This window comes from Phodopus roborovskii, unplaced genomic scaffold, assembly GCF_943737965.1.
Source record: "Phodopus roborovskii unplaced genomic scaffold, PHOROB, whole genome shotgun sequence".
Lineage (NCBI taxonomy): Eukaryota > Metazoa > Chordata > Mammalia > Rodentia > Cricetidae > Phodopus > Phodopus roborovskii.
Genome location: NW_026126447.1, coordinates 9,258,858 through 9,275,196, shown reverse-complemented (window position 1 = coordinate 9,275,196; position 16,339 = coordinate 9,258,858). Strand labels below are relative to the sequence as shown.

The following is a 16,339-nucleotide window of genomic DNA, read 5'->3' as shown; positions in this document are numbered from 1 at the left end:
ATATGCAAACATTATATACATGTAGACACACACACATGTATACGTATACATGTGTGTGTGTCTACATGTATATAATGCAAATTATGGAGAGTGGGGGCATGGAAGGAGTTGTAATGGAGGGGAGGGGGAAGTGATTTAATATACTCAAGTATGAAATACTCAAAAATAAAACTAAATAGAAACAAAGAGTTTACATGCACAAAACCAGGATTCTAAACTTTGCCTAGTTCTTTTGTTTTATGCCACATTTTCTTTTTGATAATTTTCTTTGTTTAATTTGAAACAAGGTTGTTTTACATATCAATCCCAGTTCCTGCACCTTCCCATCCTCTCTTGTCCCTCACACCAACTCCCATCCTATTCACTTTCTGCTCCCCACAGAGGGTAAGGCCTTCCATGGGGAGTCTTCAAAGTCTGTCATATCATTTGGAGCAGGGCCTAGGCCCTTCCTCATGTGTCTAGGCTGAGAAAGTATTCCTCTATGTGGAATGGGCTCCCAAAGTCCATTCCTATACTAGGGATAAATACTGATCCATTACCAGGGGCCCCATAGACTGCCCAGGCCTTTCAACTAACACCACATTCAGGGAATCTGGGTCAGTCCTATGCTGGTTTCCCAGCTATCAGACATGGAGTCCATGCGCTGCCCCTTGTTAAGGTCAGCAATTTCTATGGGTTTTTCCAGCCTGGTCTTGACCGCTTTGCTCATCACTCTTCTCTGTCTGCAACTGGATTCTAGGAGTTCTATGCCACACTTTCTACATTAGTGAGTGTACAGCATTCCAAAGGGATTTGTTTTTACAATAGTTTGAAGTTGGGGCTATATAAGATTACCCTGTGCCAATCCCTTTTGTAAGAATTTGCCAAGAGGGGGCTAGAGAGATGTCCATCTGTTAAGACCACTAGTGGCTTTTCCAGAGGATCCAGGTTCAATTCCGAGCACCAACATGGCAGCTCACAGCTGTCTGTAACCCCTCTTCTAGGGGATCTTATGCCCTCATACAGACATGCATGCCTGGAAAACACCAATTTACATAAAATAAATTATTAAAAAAAGAATTTGCCAAGATTCAAATTGGCTTCTACTTTGCCATACTTCCTCATTTCCTGAGTGTTTTAATCAATTCTGTGATGCCATAACAAATATGGAATGTTTGTCATGTACAAATAAAATGAATTTATTTAGACCACAAGTCTAAATAAATTGGAAAAATCCTGAAAGCATTGTACAGTCACTGTCTTAGCTCATGGTGAATGCTGTAAGGTGGCCAACCTCACAGTAGACAATGCAGAAAACAAATTGCAATGTTCAAAAAGGCAAATGTGCGGCAGTAACATGTAGTGAGATATTCACCTTATCTGCACCTGTGGCATAGACCATGCCCATTGGGGGTGGAGACAGGGCTGGACATGATGGGGGTGGGGAGGGAGACTAAGGCTGAGGAAGGGGCTCGGAGAGCTCTCTTGCTTGCAGCATGGGGACAGGAGACCATCATGAGGCATCCTTGGGACCAGGAACCTGCTGGTGTTCCTCTATGTTGTGAGTTATTTCTCCCTGAATAAATATCTGTCCAGCCTATTTGTTTTTCCTGATCCTTATTAAACATCAATAGTAACATCTTCAAAAAAAATAACAATTTGGTAAAGAAGAGAACTCAGTAGCATCAAGCAATGAAATCCACCTATGAGGGTAGTGTTTCCATGATTCAAATACTTTTTATGTAGCCTTAGTTTTAATTTTCCCAGTTCCTCACAACTGCACTATCAAAATCAAGGTTCTGGTATAGAAACCTTCATGATGACCCTAAATCTTATTATGAAGTACCTGCTTCCTATGCTAAGTAAAACCATGTGCTACATTTCTACATAGATCCCACCCATTAGCTGTCTGTAGAAATTTCTATCCTACTTCACAAGCCACTCATGTTCAGTAATATACAAATCAAACTGTCATTAAGAACCCTATTATAGGAAGAAGGTTGGTTGTGGCACAATAACATAGATTTTAACATTGGGAGATGTAATTTGTGTAGACTTTACAGCATTGACTTTTTTTCTCAGCATGACAAAAGCATGTATTCTAAGATGAGAAAAGTGAAGTTACACAACTGATTGTAAACTGATGACAAGTCAATGCAGGACTCAAAATGGTGACAAAACAGAATGAGTTCATTGAAGTGTATGACAGTCATTCACCATTCTATGATCAAAGGAAGTAGTGCTGGCCTACTCTCTGAATGTCTTTGAATATGAATGTATCTTCCAGATTCTACCTCCCCATTTTCACAAGATTGTGATTTAAACCAGAGGCATTGCAGAGCTGAGCAAGTGCTCTGCTACTGAGCTGCATGCTAAGACCTAGCTGCTGTGTTCTCAGTGAATGATAATAATATCATTGCTTTACATGTGTAGATCACTTTACATTCTTTTAAGCCCCCAACAAAATCTCGAAGTAGGTCAAGGCAATATAAGAATCTTATTTCATAGATGGGTAAACCAATAATCTAAGAAATGCAGTGACTTACCCAAGGCCACAGAGCTGGCAGGCAATGTAGCAAAGATTAAAATCTATTCATTTTTGTATATTGCTGGATCTGGGTGTTCTGTGTGTCCCCTGTTGGTGGATGCTATGCTCCGAGTTGCAGCCCTCCATCTGATGTGGCCTCTTGGCTAGGCTCAGTGATTCTTCCCCAGCCTCCAGCCCAGGACAGCTTTCCCCAGGATCTTCCCATGCCATCAATAAAGGTCAGTGAACTAACGTCAGAGTGAGCTTCTCTTTCTGAAGGAAAGAATAATCCTAAAATATTCTCAGTCTATTGGTTTCTGTCTCTTTTACATACACACTTTTTGAGAAGCAAGATTTTAGGAGACTCTGATTTTTTTTTTTTTTTGAGGAGTAGAATCTTAGGTGTGAGGAATGATGATAAATTAGTGCCTTATCATTGCCATGATGATAGATTAACAACCTCTTCTGGAGTCCCCACAACATACAACTTCATTACTTTTGATAGCCACATTGAAATGCCAACATGGTTTAAAAAAATAAAAAAAAATGGTCCGAGAGAAACAAGTCCTTTCATACAAATGACTGTTTGGAAATTAAACATTACATGAAAGTGTTACCCGTTACTCTTGCTCTGACCATGTGGTGCCTCTGGAGAGGTTAAGGGTCTTTAGAATAGCATCTTGAACACATTTCATGTCTAAGATAATGACCTAGTCTCCAATCAATTAAAAAGAAGAAACTAAGAGATCCTTAAGGCTATTTCTTATCTAAAGTTTCTGGGAAAGTCAAAAGTATATATTCTATTGTCATGTCTTCCTTTCTGCTTTGCTAAATGGTCACAGCTTAGGAGAGTGGAAGAGTGCTCTAAATCCCCTTCTGATCTTTGAGCAGCCTGAAACATATTTAGATAGTATGTCAAGGTACCTTCAATCAAGAGTTTCTATACTCTCTAACCCTGAAGGTTTCTTCTATTTTTTTAAAGTTGGAGAAACAACTTTCACAGATATGCATATGAGAGCTCGCCTTAGGACTGAAACAAAAGCTGTACACATCTGTATCAGATCTTCTGAAGACTTTGGCTATGGTCAGCATTTTTGGAAACAGGTAATGTATAGATGCCTATAACTCCAGCAACAAAATGGAGTACAAATGAAATCACCCAATCTTCCTGCAAATGGAGGAAATCCAGCAAATGTGGAAATACAAGAAAAAAACTTTCAGGTTCCAAAGTTGAAGAAGGAAGAACAGGTGCTTACTCTCCTGTGAGAAAGTCCCTAGATAATTTAGCTAATAGAGGAGGCCTCATGGGGAAGCATGAGGGATAGGGTGGGACTTGCAAGGGCAGTGGGGAATGAAGGTGAATAAGAACAATATATATATATATATATATATATATACACACACACACACACACACACACACACACACACACACACACACACGTATGTGTGTGTATGGAAATGCTATAATGAAACCCATTATGTCACATAACTTAAACAGTTAAAATAGGTTATAATGATTTTATTTTAAAAGGAGTGATATAGTGAGAGTGTTCAATTTAAGGTATTCAGTATATTTGAAGCTTAGGACATACATTTGTTTTTGTAAATTGTGGTCATGTAAAGTCAGTTTGGCAAAGAAAATACTCAGTTCCTAAGAATTAACTAAAGATAGTTACTTTGAAGAAAATGTGCAGGAGGTAGGCAGGAAGATAAGAATTTCAAGGTTATCTTCAGTTATGTAGTAAGCCTGAGGTTATCTTGGGGTACAGGAGACTCTGTCCCCCTAAACAGTGTGTACTCTGAATCTAATAATGGTCATGCCTCTCCTTCCACAGTTTGGTCTTTGGGAGTGGAAAGGCCATATGTAAAGTGTTTCAGAATTAGCTTATGGAAAAACACACCGTCAAAGAGAGGGACTGGAATAAGCCCTTTGTTCTCCATAAGGCTAAGCAAATCAAACCTTTGATCAGGTACAGAGGCACTCCAAAGTATCTGAGGTGACTTCTTATAATATGAAAATACAGACGCCTGTGTGGATACTTAGGGGCATGAAATGCACGAGGTTTTGTGTAGCATTTCATGTAGCAGAGCATGTGTGAAAAACCTTATGCTATGTAAATAAACCCAAAAGAACGTATAATATTAAAAAGTCTAATAATGTTGCTTTTTGAACTGCTATCCTTTTTCTTTTATCCATCCCACTTCTTTGGGAACTCTATATCTTTTCCTAACAAATTGTCACTGCTCTGCTGTAATTGCATGGCTCTGGTCAGTTCATTTCTCAGGGACAGAGGAAGCTAGGAGGCCTCCAATGTGTTCGTGGTATTCCAAATTCCCCAGATATTCCCCAGAGATGTATATATATATACTGTTCAGTTGCAGAGAAGGACTCAGAGCAGCGAGACTGACCATGTCCAATGAGCAATATATTGTTAGACCTATTCTATAAGGACAGTGTGACAGAGTGACAGAGCGGACAGAGCTAGCCAGAGCCATCCAAGGGCACATTCCTGCTTAGTAATGCAGCATTCTAGACCTGATACCTATCTGCATATCAAGTTACCTATGAGAGAACTAAACATGCCCTCAGGCCACATCCCTGCCAAATCTGAGGGAGATTTCTGTGGAGGTGAATGTCTTGACTTTATGTTGTATGTCATTATACATAAGACATAAGAGAGGAATAAGAAAAGTTAGGATAAAAAAAAAATAAATAAACCAAAAAAAAAACCCAACAAAAACAAAAAGTTAGGATAAAAATTATTTTTGTGTTGTTGTAGAATGAAGTCAGAGCCTCATGCATGTTATCCTAGCTTTTCAGTGCCTTTGTCTATCAATGAAGCACCCTCCCCAAGCCAGAAGGGAACACCCTACTCACCTGTGCACCTCAGGAGGATCCCTCTGGATTTTGGAGCTTGCCTCCACAACCTCTTTGGCAACTTTACCACTATAAAATACACAAATACACATATGTGAGTAGACACTCCAAAGAAATGGGGATGGGTCTGTACATGCTCCCAAACTGGCTCTATGGCTTATTTATTCCATGAGGAAAACTTATGGGGAGGTTTAGGTTGCCCAGTAAGGAGAATAACTCAATGGAATGGGTAATAGGCTAGTAAAGGGTCATAAGCACAATATCTACAGCTAAAAGAGGCTAATGTAAATGAGTGCCCTCCATTACCCATCACTGCAATGGATCTATCCTTACCCACCTATATCGAAATCTACTTCCTTTAAAAAATATCTTGCTGCTTGACACAGTCTTGATCTGACTTGACTTGGCATACCTTTAAAGAAAAACATAGCAGAGGTGGTAGTGACATTGAAAAAAAATCAAATAGGACACACAGTAGAGTTGTGGCAATCACTCACTTGGACTTCTAGGGGAAAAATATCCATTTTACATGTTCACTAAGCACGTATACACATGTTTTGAAGGAGTTTCTCAAAAGAGTAGAAATTTTATGTACATTGTAATTTGCTATGTTCACTGATTAGTGTTATTCCTTTTCGTTATTTGTGAACACTAGTCACAACTCACACTTGGATTTTATACTCCATTTGTAGGTCTGGTTTTCAAAAAGTTTCAGGCAATGTTGATGAATAGAAGGAATTGTTCCCTCATTCACAGTTGAGAGATATAAAGATAATTATGTAATATGGCATAATTAAATTTATTTAATGATGGGAACACTTTGGGAACTGTGTGTGTAAATATCAAAACAGAAAGCAGCTTTCTAGCCAGAAATGTCATTCACTATTACAAAGAACCCATTATAAAGAACTCTTTTTCATGTGCTGTTTTAGCAATGGAAATGGGTCCAGGTCATCACAGTATGGACAATAGCTATGTATCACCATGAGTGCTCTTTAAAAGACAGATTTCTAGGATACAAAAGTATAAGAAGCCCATTCCATTACTGATTCAATAACCTCGGAGTATACACATAAATATGAACAAAATACAAGCACTCTGGGAAGAACTCAAGAACATGGTCTTCCTCATAGTGGGGCATAAGCTACGATGACGGCTGAGGATGCTTCTATATTAGTCACTTCAAGCCTTATAAAAAAAATTAGAAAGAACAGCCATTTCACATTTCAGAACGGTTTGAAATACTGAAATACAACTCTCCCCATAATGAAAAACCTCTCCAAACCCCAAACAACCCTCCCTGCAAAATCTTACCAAATTCATGCTTAGATGAAGAACTACAGGTAATTATGACAGTTGGGACACAAAATGGAATCAACAGGTTTTATCTATATATTTAATCATATTTATTAACAATACTAATTACTAGAAAAGAGTGATGAATTTGAGAGCTTGGGTGGGACACAGAAGGAATCTGAAAGAAGAGAGTGAGACAGTTATTGTGTGTGTGTGTGTGTGTGTGTGTGTGTGTGTGTGTGTACACATATATTACACATATATAAAATTAAGAAAAATAAGAAACACAAATCAGCTTCAACAATATAGCTTCATTAGAAGCAGATTCTTCCAAGTAAAAACCAAACAAGAAACTGGCAATTCTACCTTCTGGACAAACCCATATTAGCACTCATTAGCCTCAAATCCAGTTTCTGACTTTACTGTTGTAGTAGTTCTTCCAGTGGGTGAGCCAGAGGTGTTAAGAAATTCCATTGCATTATTATATATAACCTGAAAAGCAATAGCTAGAACTATTTTGACAGAGAGATTATTGTTAAAAACTGAGCTACTTTGAGAAACTGAGGAGGGAGACCAACCACAGATCAGAAAAACAGTTTTGTCTGGCACAGGATTAGGGTGAGGTAAAGCTCAGAGAGATGGTTATGGAGAACAGAAGGGGCAGACACCAAAAAGGCAAAAGAGTGCCAATGGCTGGTTCCTTGCCTCTGTCAGGGAAATGTATAGTGAAAGACCCACTGTGGTCAGAAGCAGATCTCATCAACTGAGAATAATGTTGGCAGTGAGTAACTCTGAGCCCGATATTGGAAGGCAATGAAATGATTCCTGGTGATATTCTGCTATGCTCATAGATCGGTGCTTAGCTCAATTATCATCAGAGAGGCTCCCTCCAACAGGTGATGGAAACAGATGCAGAGACTCATACCCAAACATTCAGCAGAGCCCAGGAACCCCACAGAAGAAGAGGAGAGAAGATTGTGGGAGCCAGAGGGTGGAGAACTAGGAGAACATGGCACAGATCAACTAAGCAGGGTTTATAGGGGCTCATAGAGCCTTCATGAGTCTGCATTAGGTCCTCTGCATATAGGTTGTAGTTTTTTTGCTTGTGGATTTTGTGGGACTCCTAACGGTGAGAGTCTGGGTGTTTCTGACTCTTTTGCCTGCAGTCAGGAATGTTTTCTCCTACTGGATTGCCTCATCCAGCCTTGAAATAAGAGTTTGTGCCTAGTCTTATTGCATTTTCTTATGTCATGTTTGATATCCCTGGGAAGCCTGCTCTTTTCTCAAAGGAAAGGGAGGAGCAGTGGATCTGGTAAACAAGGAAGATAAGGGATACTGACTGGGAGGAGAGGAGGGAGGGGAGGCTGCGGTTGGGCTATATTGTATGAGAAAAGAACACATTTTTTAAAAAGGAGAAAAAAAATACTTCTTAGCCTTTGAATTTCTTCTTCGAGAACTCTCTGTTTGGTTCCACAGTACAGTTTTAATTGGGTAGTTCATTTTTTGTTTATGTTTTAGTTCTTTGAATATTCTAGACACTAATCCTTTGTTAGATGTGTATAATTATGTCCTAAATTTATATTACATTTAAATAGAATAAATACAAAGAACAGCATTAAACAAAATGAGTATATAGTCATTGGCAGGGCATAAATGGATCCACGAGTGTTTTAAAAACCTATAATCAAAATGAAAACAAGAGTCTTACTTATAAAAGGCTTGGTTTTCTACCCCACATTTCCATAGATGTTTGCAGGCAGCTGGTGTCGAAGTATGGAAGGCCAAGACAGAATTTTTCTAATAAAAAGTAATAAGAAAGGGTATGTTAAACACAGTTTATATTATCCAAGTTTTTCATTCACTTTTTTTATATGTACATGGAGGTAGGTTAGGTATGTAGGTCTATATGCATCCCTGTGTGAAGGCAAGAGGTTGGTGTTGAGTGTATTCCTTTACCACCCTCAACACTTACTTTGGAAACAGTCTCTATTGAACCTGGAGTGCACCATTTCAACTAGAATGGCAAGCCAGCTAGCTCGTGAATAGCTCTCCTTCACATTGGGCTGGGTGCACAGGTTTTTATGTGGGTTCTGGGTATCAAACTAAAATCATTGTGGCTCCACAGTAAATACATTGAGCCTTCTCCAGCAATCCTTCCCATATTACCGTATTCATTGAAGTTGAATCAGTATAGCTTTTTATTCACCCATCAGATATCAAAAATCTATTTAAATTCTATGCCAAGATGATTCACAAACTTCACTAATACTCCAGTCATCTCTACCAAACCTTGATTAATCTCAAAATTACTTATCACACTGGAGGGACATTTCAGTCAATAACAAAAGTCAAGAAAATTAGCAAACTTCAAACCTAGTTTTAATGTTCAATATTTTAGTAATAGTCTTCTATCAAGTCCATTTCCTGGTGAGCCCATAAGCTATATTTAATGATTGTTAAAATCTCTTCAGAAAAACAACTTGGGCATATACACAGTGGCCATAACACTTTATCTAGTGTTGATTGATGTCTAGTTGTATAAGAATTTCTCTTCTGCTTCATTTATCTGTATCTTAGACAAAGACTTCTGGTGAGAATCCATGCTTTATATTTAATGAATAAAGTTTATCGCGATCTGTCTTTTACGTAGGTTTATACAGTGGACATTGCTCATTCACTTCATTCTTACCGGTAGATTACCATTACCTTGTATAGCATTAAAATATTTCCAATAGGGGCAACCATACTAAAAACTATTTTATTCTTGGATCTCTCTTATGCATACACATTTGCATATGTACACATATCAAGTAATTATAAAATCAGTATCTGACCTCTTTCTGGGTGCCAATCACATAAAATGTCTTCCCTTCAAACTTTAATTTGCAGACATCTGGCCTAAGGAAAAAAAGTCTCTGTGTGAGAAGGAGAAACAAACAAACAAACACCCCCCCCCCCCACACACAAACTACAGTTAAACAAGGAACCTAGCTTTGCCATATAAATCTATCAGAATCACAAATACCAAGGAAACTACAATGAATCAAAATATTTTATTATTAGTGATGGGATATTGAGAATGGAGGTCTCTAAGTAAATTATGTAGCAATTTTCTTCCCAAGAGTTGATACACTGCAAACTCAGAATTATTTCTTCTTAAATTGTTTATAAACATTTGCAACAGAAACATTAATTGGTGATCTTACTTTGAGAAGTAGGAAAAACGTTAGTAGAATAATATGGATTCAAAGTTTCATTTTTTTTCCCATTCTCCATCCATCTCTAGGAAGAATATATACCACATTGCAAATTTTCAAAAGAATCACTCCTGTCCACATTGAAATTCTCCAAAAAAAAAAAAAAAAAAAAAAAAAAAATTATGGTTAAAAGACAACCTTGATTTTACCTCCAAAGGCTATTTGTTGTAACCTGATTTGAATGTAGATTGATGGTCATTTTCTTGATGAATGAAACAAAGGGTGGATTTAGAAAAATCTCTGTTATTTAATTTCTAGGATAGTATTTTTCCCATGAGAAAGGAAACAGGGTTTTATTCGCCTGTTTTAGTGTAAGTATAGAATTTTTGAAATGGTAACAAAGCTGGATTAAAAAAAAAAAAACACAACTGTGATTTACATGAGAAGACAGTTTGATTTAGCAAGAGATGCAGGGCCATAACAAATAAATATGTTTAAGAAGAAGCCAGAAAGAATGGGATCCACATGAACACAGTACCAGTAACATAGGCAACCTGAAGAAATGAAAACAGAAACAAATACTCCAGAGACTATTTGCATCCATCTTTCCAATGGCCCCTCCACAAAATGTCAAGTGGAAAAGACAGGGAGTCAGTCTGCATTTAGATGCAGCAACTTCTAATTAAATCATTCCAGGTCTCAAGTGATTTTGGAAACCTGTATATAATACCCTTCAAGACTTTTGCAGTCCTGAGATAGAACAAGGGCAGTCTTCAAGTTACCGATGCTTCCCAAACTAAGTTGGAATATCTATGGTATCTACCCTGGAATTGACTGAAGTAAACACATTGGAGCTTCTTTGTCAGATGCTGAAAATCTAGAGAAGAAAACCAGATAGCAACATCATATAACAATTTGTAGATATCAAATTACTCTAGATTTCCAAAGTGCTCTTACAAACATTGCATTTGTTTCTCCTCCAACTCATTCACCCTTTCTAAGACAGACATATATATATATCCAATCCCCATTTTATGGATGAAAACATTGAGACACAAGGAATTTAAGGATGGGTTCCAAGATACCTAACTGTGGAAGAAGAGGACAAGTGGGTACAAAGAAGGATTGAAAAGATGACTGATTAAAAATCAATGACACAGTAGGAACAGATGTTATATAAAAGTCAGGGGTCTTAGATAAATCTAGCACTTAAATATAGATGAATGCTTAGGAACAGGTATTGACATAGGATTAATTGGCTATTTTGAGTCTTTTGTTGTTCCATATAAATTTGTGGATTTTTTTTTCTGTTTATGTGAGGAATGTAATGAGGATGTTGATTGGGATTGTACTGAATCAGTAAATTTTTTCAGTAGGAAGGTTTGTTTCACAATGTTAATTCTACCAAACCATAAACATGGGAGGTCTTTTCAAATTCTAATATCTTCCTCATTCTCTTTCTTCACAGATTCAAAGTTTTCATTGTATATGTTTTTGACCTCCTTTGTTTGGTTTATTCTAAATATTTTATTTTAATTGAGAAACTGGGAATAGGAGGTGTCCATGATCTCTTTCCCAGAATGTTTGTTACTGGCATATACAAAGACTAGTGGGTTTTGTAACTCAATTATGTATCCTAACTTTTTGCTCAAATTATTGTTTGCTCCCAGAAATGTTCTGGGAGAATTTTGGGATCTTTTGGGTATAAAGTCATACAATCTTCAGTTGAGAATAATTTGACTATTGTATCTCCCTAATTTCCTTTTCTTGCCTTATTGCTCCAGTTACTGCTTCAAGCATATTATTGATAAGTCGTGGGAATAGTGGGCAGTTTTTTCTCATTCCTGATTTTAATGGTATTGCTTCAGGATTTCTTTTTTTTATTTAGGATGATGTTGACTGTCTGACAGCTGGGAAACCAACATAGGACCAAAACAGAACCCCTGAATGTGGGTGTCAGCAAGGAGGACTGGGTACTCTATAGGGAGGATATTCTTTCAGCCTAGATACACAGGGGAGGGCCTAGGCCCTACTCCAAATAGCTTGACAGATGTTGATGATCCTTTATGGAAGGCCTCACCCTCCCTGGAGAGTGGATGGGGGATGAGGGGTCAGTAGAGGGCATGGAAGGCTGGGAGGGAGAGCAGACTTGGATTGATAGGTAAAATAAGATGATTTATAATAAAATATAAATAAAAAAGTATTTGTCATACATAACCTTTATTATGTTCAAATATGTTCCCTACCTTCCTACTTGTTTTAGAACTTTTGTTATGAAGCAATGTTGGATCTTGTCATAGGTTTTTTTCTTTTTCTGAATGTATTGAGATGATCATGTAATTTTTGTATTTTTTGTCCATTTATATGGTTTATTACATTTACTTCTTACACACGTTGAATTTATTTCACTGGGAAAAGGCCAACTTGATCATGGGATGTGCTGCTTTTGATCAATGCCTGTATTTAGTTTGTAAGGATTTTAGAATTTATGTTTATCAGGGATATTGGCATTCCCCTTCTCCCTAAGAGTGAGCATGTGTGTATACCTGGTTTTTGTATTAGAGTAATACTGACTTCACAGGAGAGATTTGGAAGTACTCTATGTTTTGAATAGTTTAAGAACTATTGGTTGTGGATTTTCTTTGGAACCATGTTAGAATTCTGCTTACCTGTATAGTTTATAAATTGATCTATCATGAGGCTACACTTTTATTTTATTTTATTTTTATTTTTATTGATGTGAAAAATATTCTGACCAAAAGGAACTTAAGGGAAGAAAAGTTTATTGCAGGTTACAGCAAGAAGACATCATCCATCATTGAGAGAAGTTAAGGCAGGAACTCAAGGTAGGATTTTGAAGGCAGTCCAACACTATCTTCCATACAGCAAGCTCTAACTAAGGACTTTACTTCACAGCCAATCAGTATGGCAGGAGCCATAGCTTTCTTATAGTTTAAGACTATCTGCCTAGGGAATGCTGCTGTCCACAGTTGGCTAGCCCCTCGTATAATAACTAACAAGACAATTTCCCACAGAAATGTCCACAGGCCTATCTAATTTAGGATATTTCTCAGATTAGATTATCTTCCAGATATTCTGCTTTGCTTGCTTTTCTGTCTGTGATAAACACTCTGACAAAAAAAAAAAAAAAAAAAAAAAAAAAAAAAAAAAAAAAAAAGAAAAAAAATTAAAAAAAATAAATAAAACAAAAAAATATCCACTTCTGTGGGGAAAAGTGATTCATTTCATTTTAGACTTACAAATAATAGCTAAGGGAGGCCAATATGACAGGAACTTGATGTAGGAACCTGAAGGTTGAAACTGAAGCAGTGACCACAGAGTAATGCTGCTTACTGCCTTGCTCCTGTGGCTTGCTCAGTTACATTTCTTATACAGCCCAGGCCTATCAATCAGAGGTGGCACCACTAAGTATAACCTGGACCCTTCTACATTAAGTAATAATTAAGGAAATGCCTCCACTGACATACCCATAGGCCAATTTGATAGAAACAATTCCTCATTTGAGATTCCCTCTTCCCATGAATGTCTAGAATTTTAGGTCAAATTGAGAAAAACTAGCTAGCAGAATTTCCTCCTTGTTTACTTGGCAACAAATGTACTATTGTTAAATCATAACTTTTCTGTATTTTGTCCCCAAGATCTCATGCTCATATCACAATATAAAACACAGTCCTACTTTTAATAAATTAAAGCCTCAGGGTCTTACAAATATTACAATAATTTAAAAGTCAAAGTTCTCTTTAAAAATTTCAATAACTTTACCGTTGGCTCCTATAAAATCCAAAATATGCCACCATTTTTATTTCTAAAAAACCAAAAGCACTGGGGCACAGCAATAATCATAAAAATCATATCAAATTTAAACTGTGACACTGTGAAAATAGCTCAGTGTCCAATAGCTGGGACTCACTCATGATCTTTGGGGCTCCCGAGGGCTTGGGTAGCACCATCACTCTAGCTCTACAATAATAGTACACACAGAGGCTCAGCATGCTTCACTCTACACCTGCCACTGTCCTTGGTGGTCACCTCATGATCGTGGTATCTGCATCTGAGACTATACTTCTTCTGATAGCTACCTGGCTTCACTAAAGGAAGCCTGGCATGTGCTGCCAACCCTCGGCTTTTCTCCATGACCTCTTCAGTCCTGCTCTTTCTATTGCATCATTACATATGGCTGCTCCTGGACCTTCTTCATGGACTCTGAATTTGCCACGTAGTGCCAAGCCTCAGCTATTATTCATCATCCTTATGTATTCAAGAGCAGTATGATATGGGAGACTCTTATCTATTAACATGCTTGGCTTTCAGGTTGAGATGCAGCTTTGGCCCTCTTTGGATCACAGCTTCTGTGTATTGATCCTGAAGAAATACTTCCTAAAAGATTTCACCTCAATGATGGTGGTCTTATTAATAACAACTTATTTTTCAGTCCCAGATAACTATTAATTGTTCCCGTAAAGCAAAGAAGGTTTCCTTTCCACAGAGTCTTAACACAAAGCATCATATAAACAACCATGATAGAATCTTTTCTCCTAAAACTTTACAAGCCAACCCTCCTTTGTTTACATTGCTTTCAGCATTATATTCCAATTTTCCACAGAGTAGCTCATTATGCTCTAGACAGTCAATCTCTATTGTGTTTCGAAGCTCCAAAATCCTGTTACAATCTTCTTCAAAGTAAATACCTGTGCAAGTGTGTCCCAGAAAGATCCTATTCCTAGCACCATTTTTTTGAAATACATTTTCCTTATCTTGAGGCAAGGGCTGAAGCAGAGACCATGGAGGAATACAACTTGCTTGTCCCAATGGCTTGGTCTGCTACCTTTCTTATACAACACAGGTTTGCTTGCATAAGGATGTGATAAACCACAGTGGGGTAGGCCTTATTACATCAAATAGCCATCAAGAAAATGACAGTAATGGGTTAATGACATTTTAACTGATAAATTTCTTCAGTGGAGAGTCATTCTTCTCAGGTACAGCCAGGGTTTGTGTCAAGTTGACAAAAGCCAACAAAAACACACTAAGGAGTATAAGCTAAGCAGGACACTACCTGACAGTGATTGGAAATATAATGCTAAAGAAAAAGGGAGGAAGATCAAGAAAAAGGTAAGCCATTTTTCCAAAGATGTACTTACCATTTTCTCAAATGGATTCTCTTATTTCCTTGGAATACCACAAACCCTGCAGCAGTGAATCCTAAAAATGCTGTAGCACCTCTTGAATCCTAAAGAAAAGAAAATAAAGAACATTTGGATTGAAAAATATAATTTAATTTACATGCTCATTTTCCTTCATCTTGGGTTAATTCAAACCAAGGCCATCAACTAGAGCCATATGATGGAATTCCCAAGAACATGACTTCCAAACTCTGAGAAAAATCTAGGGTTTTGTATTGGTTTTCTTCCAGAGAGAGAAAACTTGCCCTAACAGGAACTATATAAAAATACAGATTTCTTCCAAATACTCTAGTTTCCAGTATTTTGAATTGCATGTGCTCTGGATCTTCTCTGCGATGCCAGCCAACTATTCTTGGTTGCCATGAGCTCTCTATTGCAAGGAAACCAAAACTTAGGCCATTTCTGCTAACCTGATTCAACCACATGTAGAATTTCTGACATTATTAGTATAAAAGTCACCAGGAAAAGCCCCCTTAACTCCCAGCCAATCCTGAATTTCCAAGCAATTCATGGTTGACTTAAGGTTAAGAAAAAACCCAGTCTCCAAACAAGAAAATAAACATAGGGGAAAACATTCCTGAAAAGAATCTAAGTCACTGAATGAAATAAGCATATTTATGTCATCACTAGAGACACCTGGGAAATATAAAATAACTGTATAGGCAGAAAAAGAAGAAGCTTTCTGTGTCAAGGTAGAGAAATAGCACCATCATAGCACAACCCTGTCACTTGGCACCCTGACCTCCATGCTCACAGAGCCTGAGGTAATAGGGTGGGTAAGCTCTGGGCAAGTAGATCTTTATGATGTTTCCCAGTCCTAATGGATACATCTGCAAAACATACCCCTACCTAAGGCTTAAAGGCAGGAGGAGTGAATAAGGAGTATCTTGGGTCTGCACCAAGAGGCAAAGTTCCCAGGAAATGAAGGTGGGCAGAAAGAAGCTGCTGTGCACAGGTTGCTGCAGTAGTACTAAGAGTAAGTCAGGAGAGTCAGGAATGGAAAACAGGAATTATAATAAAATTTATCTACCTGAGTCATAGCCTAGCCTACCCACTGGGGCCTATTGTACAGAATGATTCTGTGGTTACATGGGCATCAAAGAGGAACAAAGATAGCCTTGAAAGAAAGTCTGCAAAGCTTGGCCCAATGACTTTGTTTTTGTTGGTAAAGACCTTGGAAGTGAACCTGTTTGAATATTCTCACTCTCTGAGGTAAATCATCCAGTAGATGAATAATTATATACATACTAATTTAG

General features: G+C 37.7%; 1 protein-coding gene across 1 annotated transcript in view; it reads right to left on the bottom strand.

The window, feature by feature from the left end:
- Positions 1-16,339, bottom strand: part of Frmd3 (FERM domain containing 3) — a 156,287-nt gene that overhangs the window by 20,189 nt on the left and 119,759 nt on the right. Inside the window, exons 8-12 of the mRNA XM_051188056.1 lie at positions 15,042-15,130; positions 9,517-9,580; positions 8,391-8,479; positions 5,724-5,798; positions 5,387-5,455 (exon numbers count right to left, since the gene is read on the bottom strand). Of these exons, the coding sequence (XP_051044013.1) occupies positions 5,387-5,455; positions 5,724-5,798; positions 8,391-8,479; positions 9,517-9,580; positions 15,042-15,130 (386 nt within the window). The remainder of the gene's footprint in view (positions 1-5,386; positions 5,456-5,723; positions 5,799-8,390; positions 8,480-9,516; positions 9,581-15,041; positions 15,131-16,339) is intronic.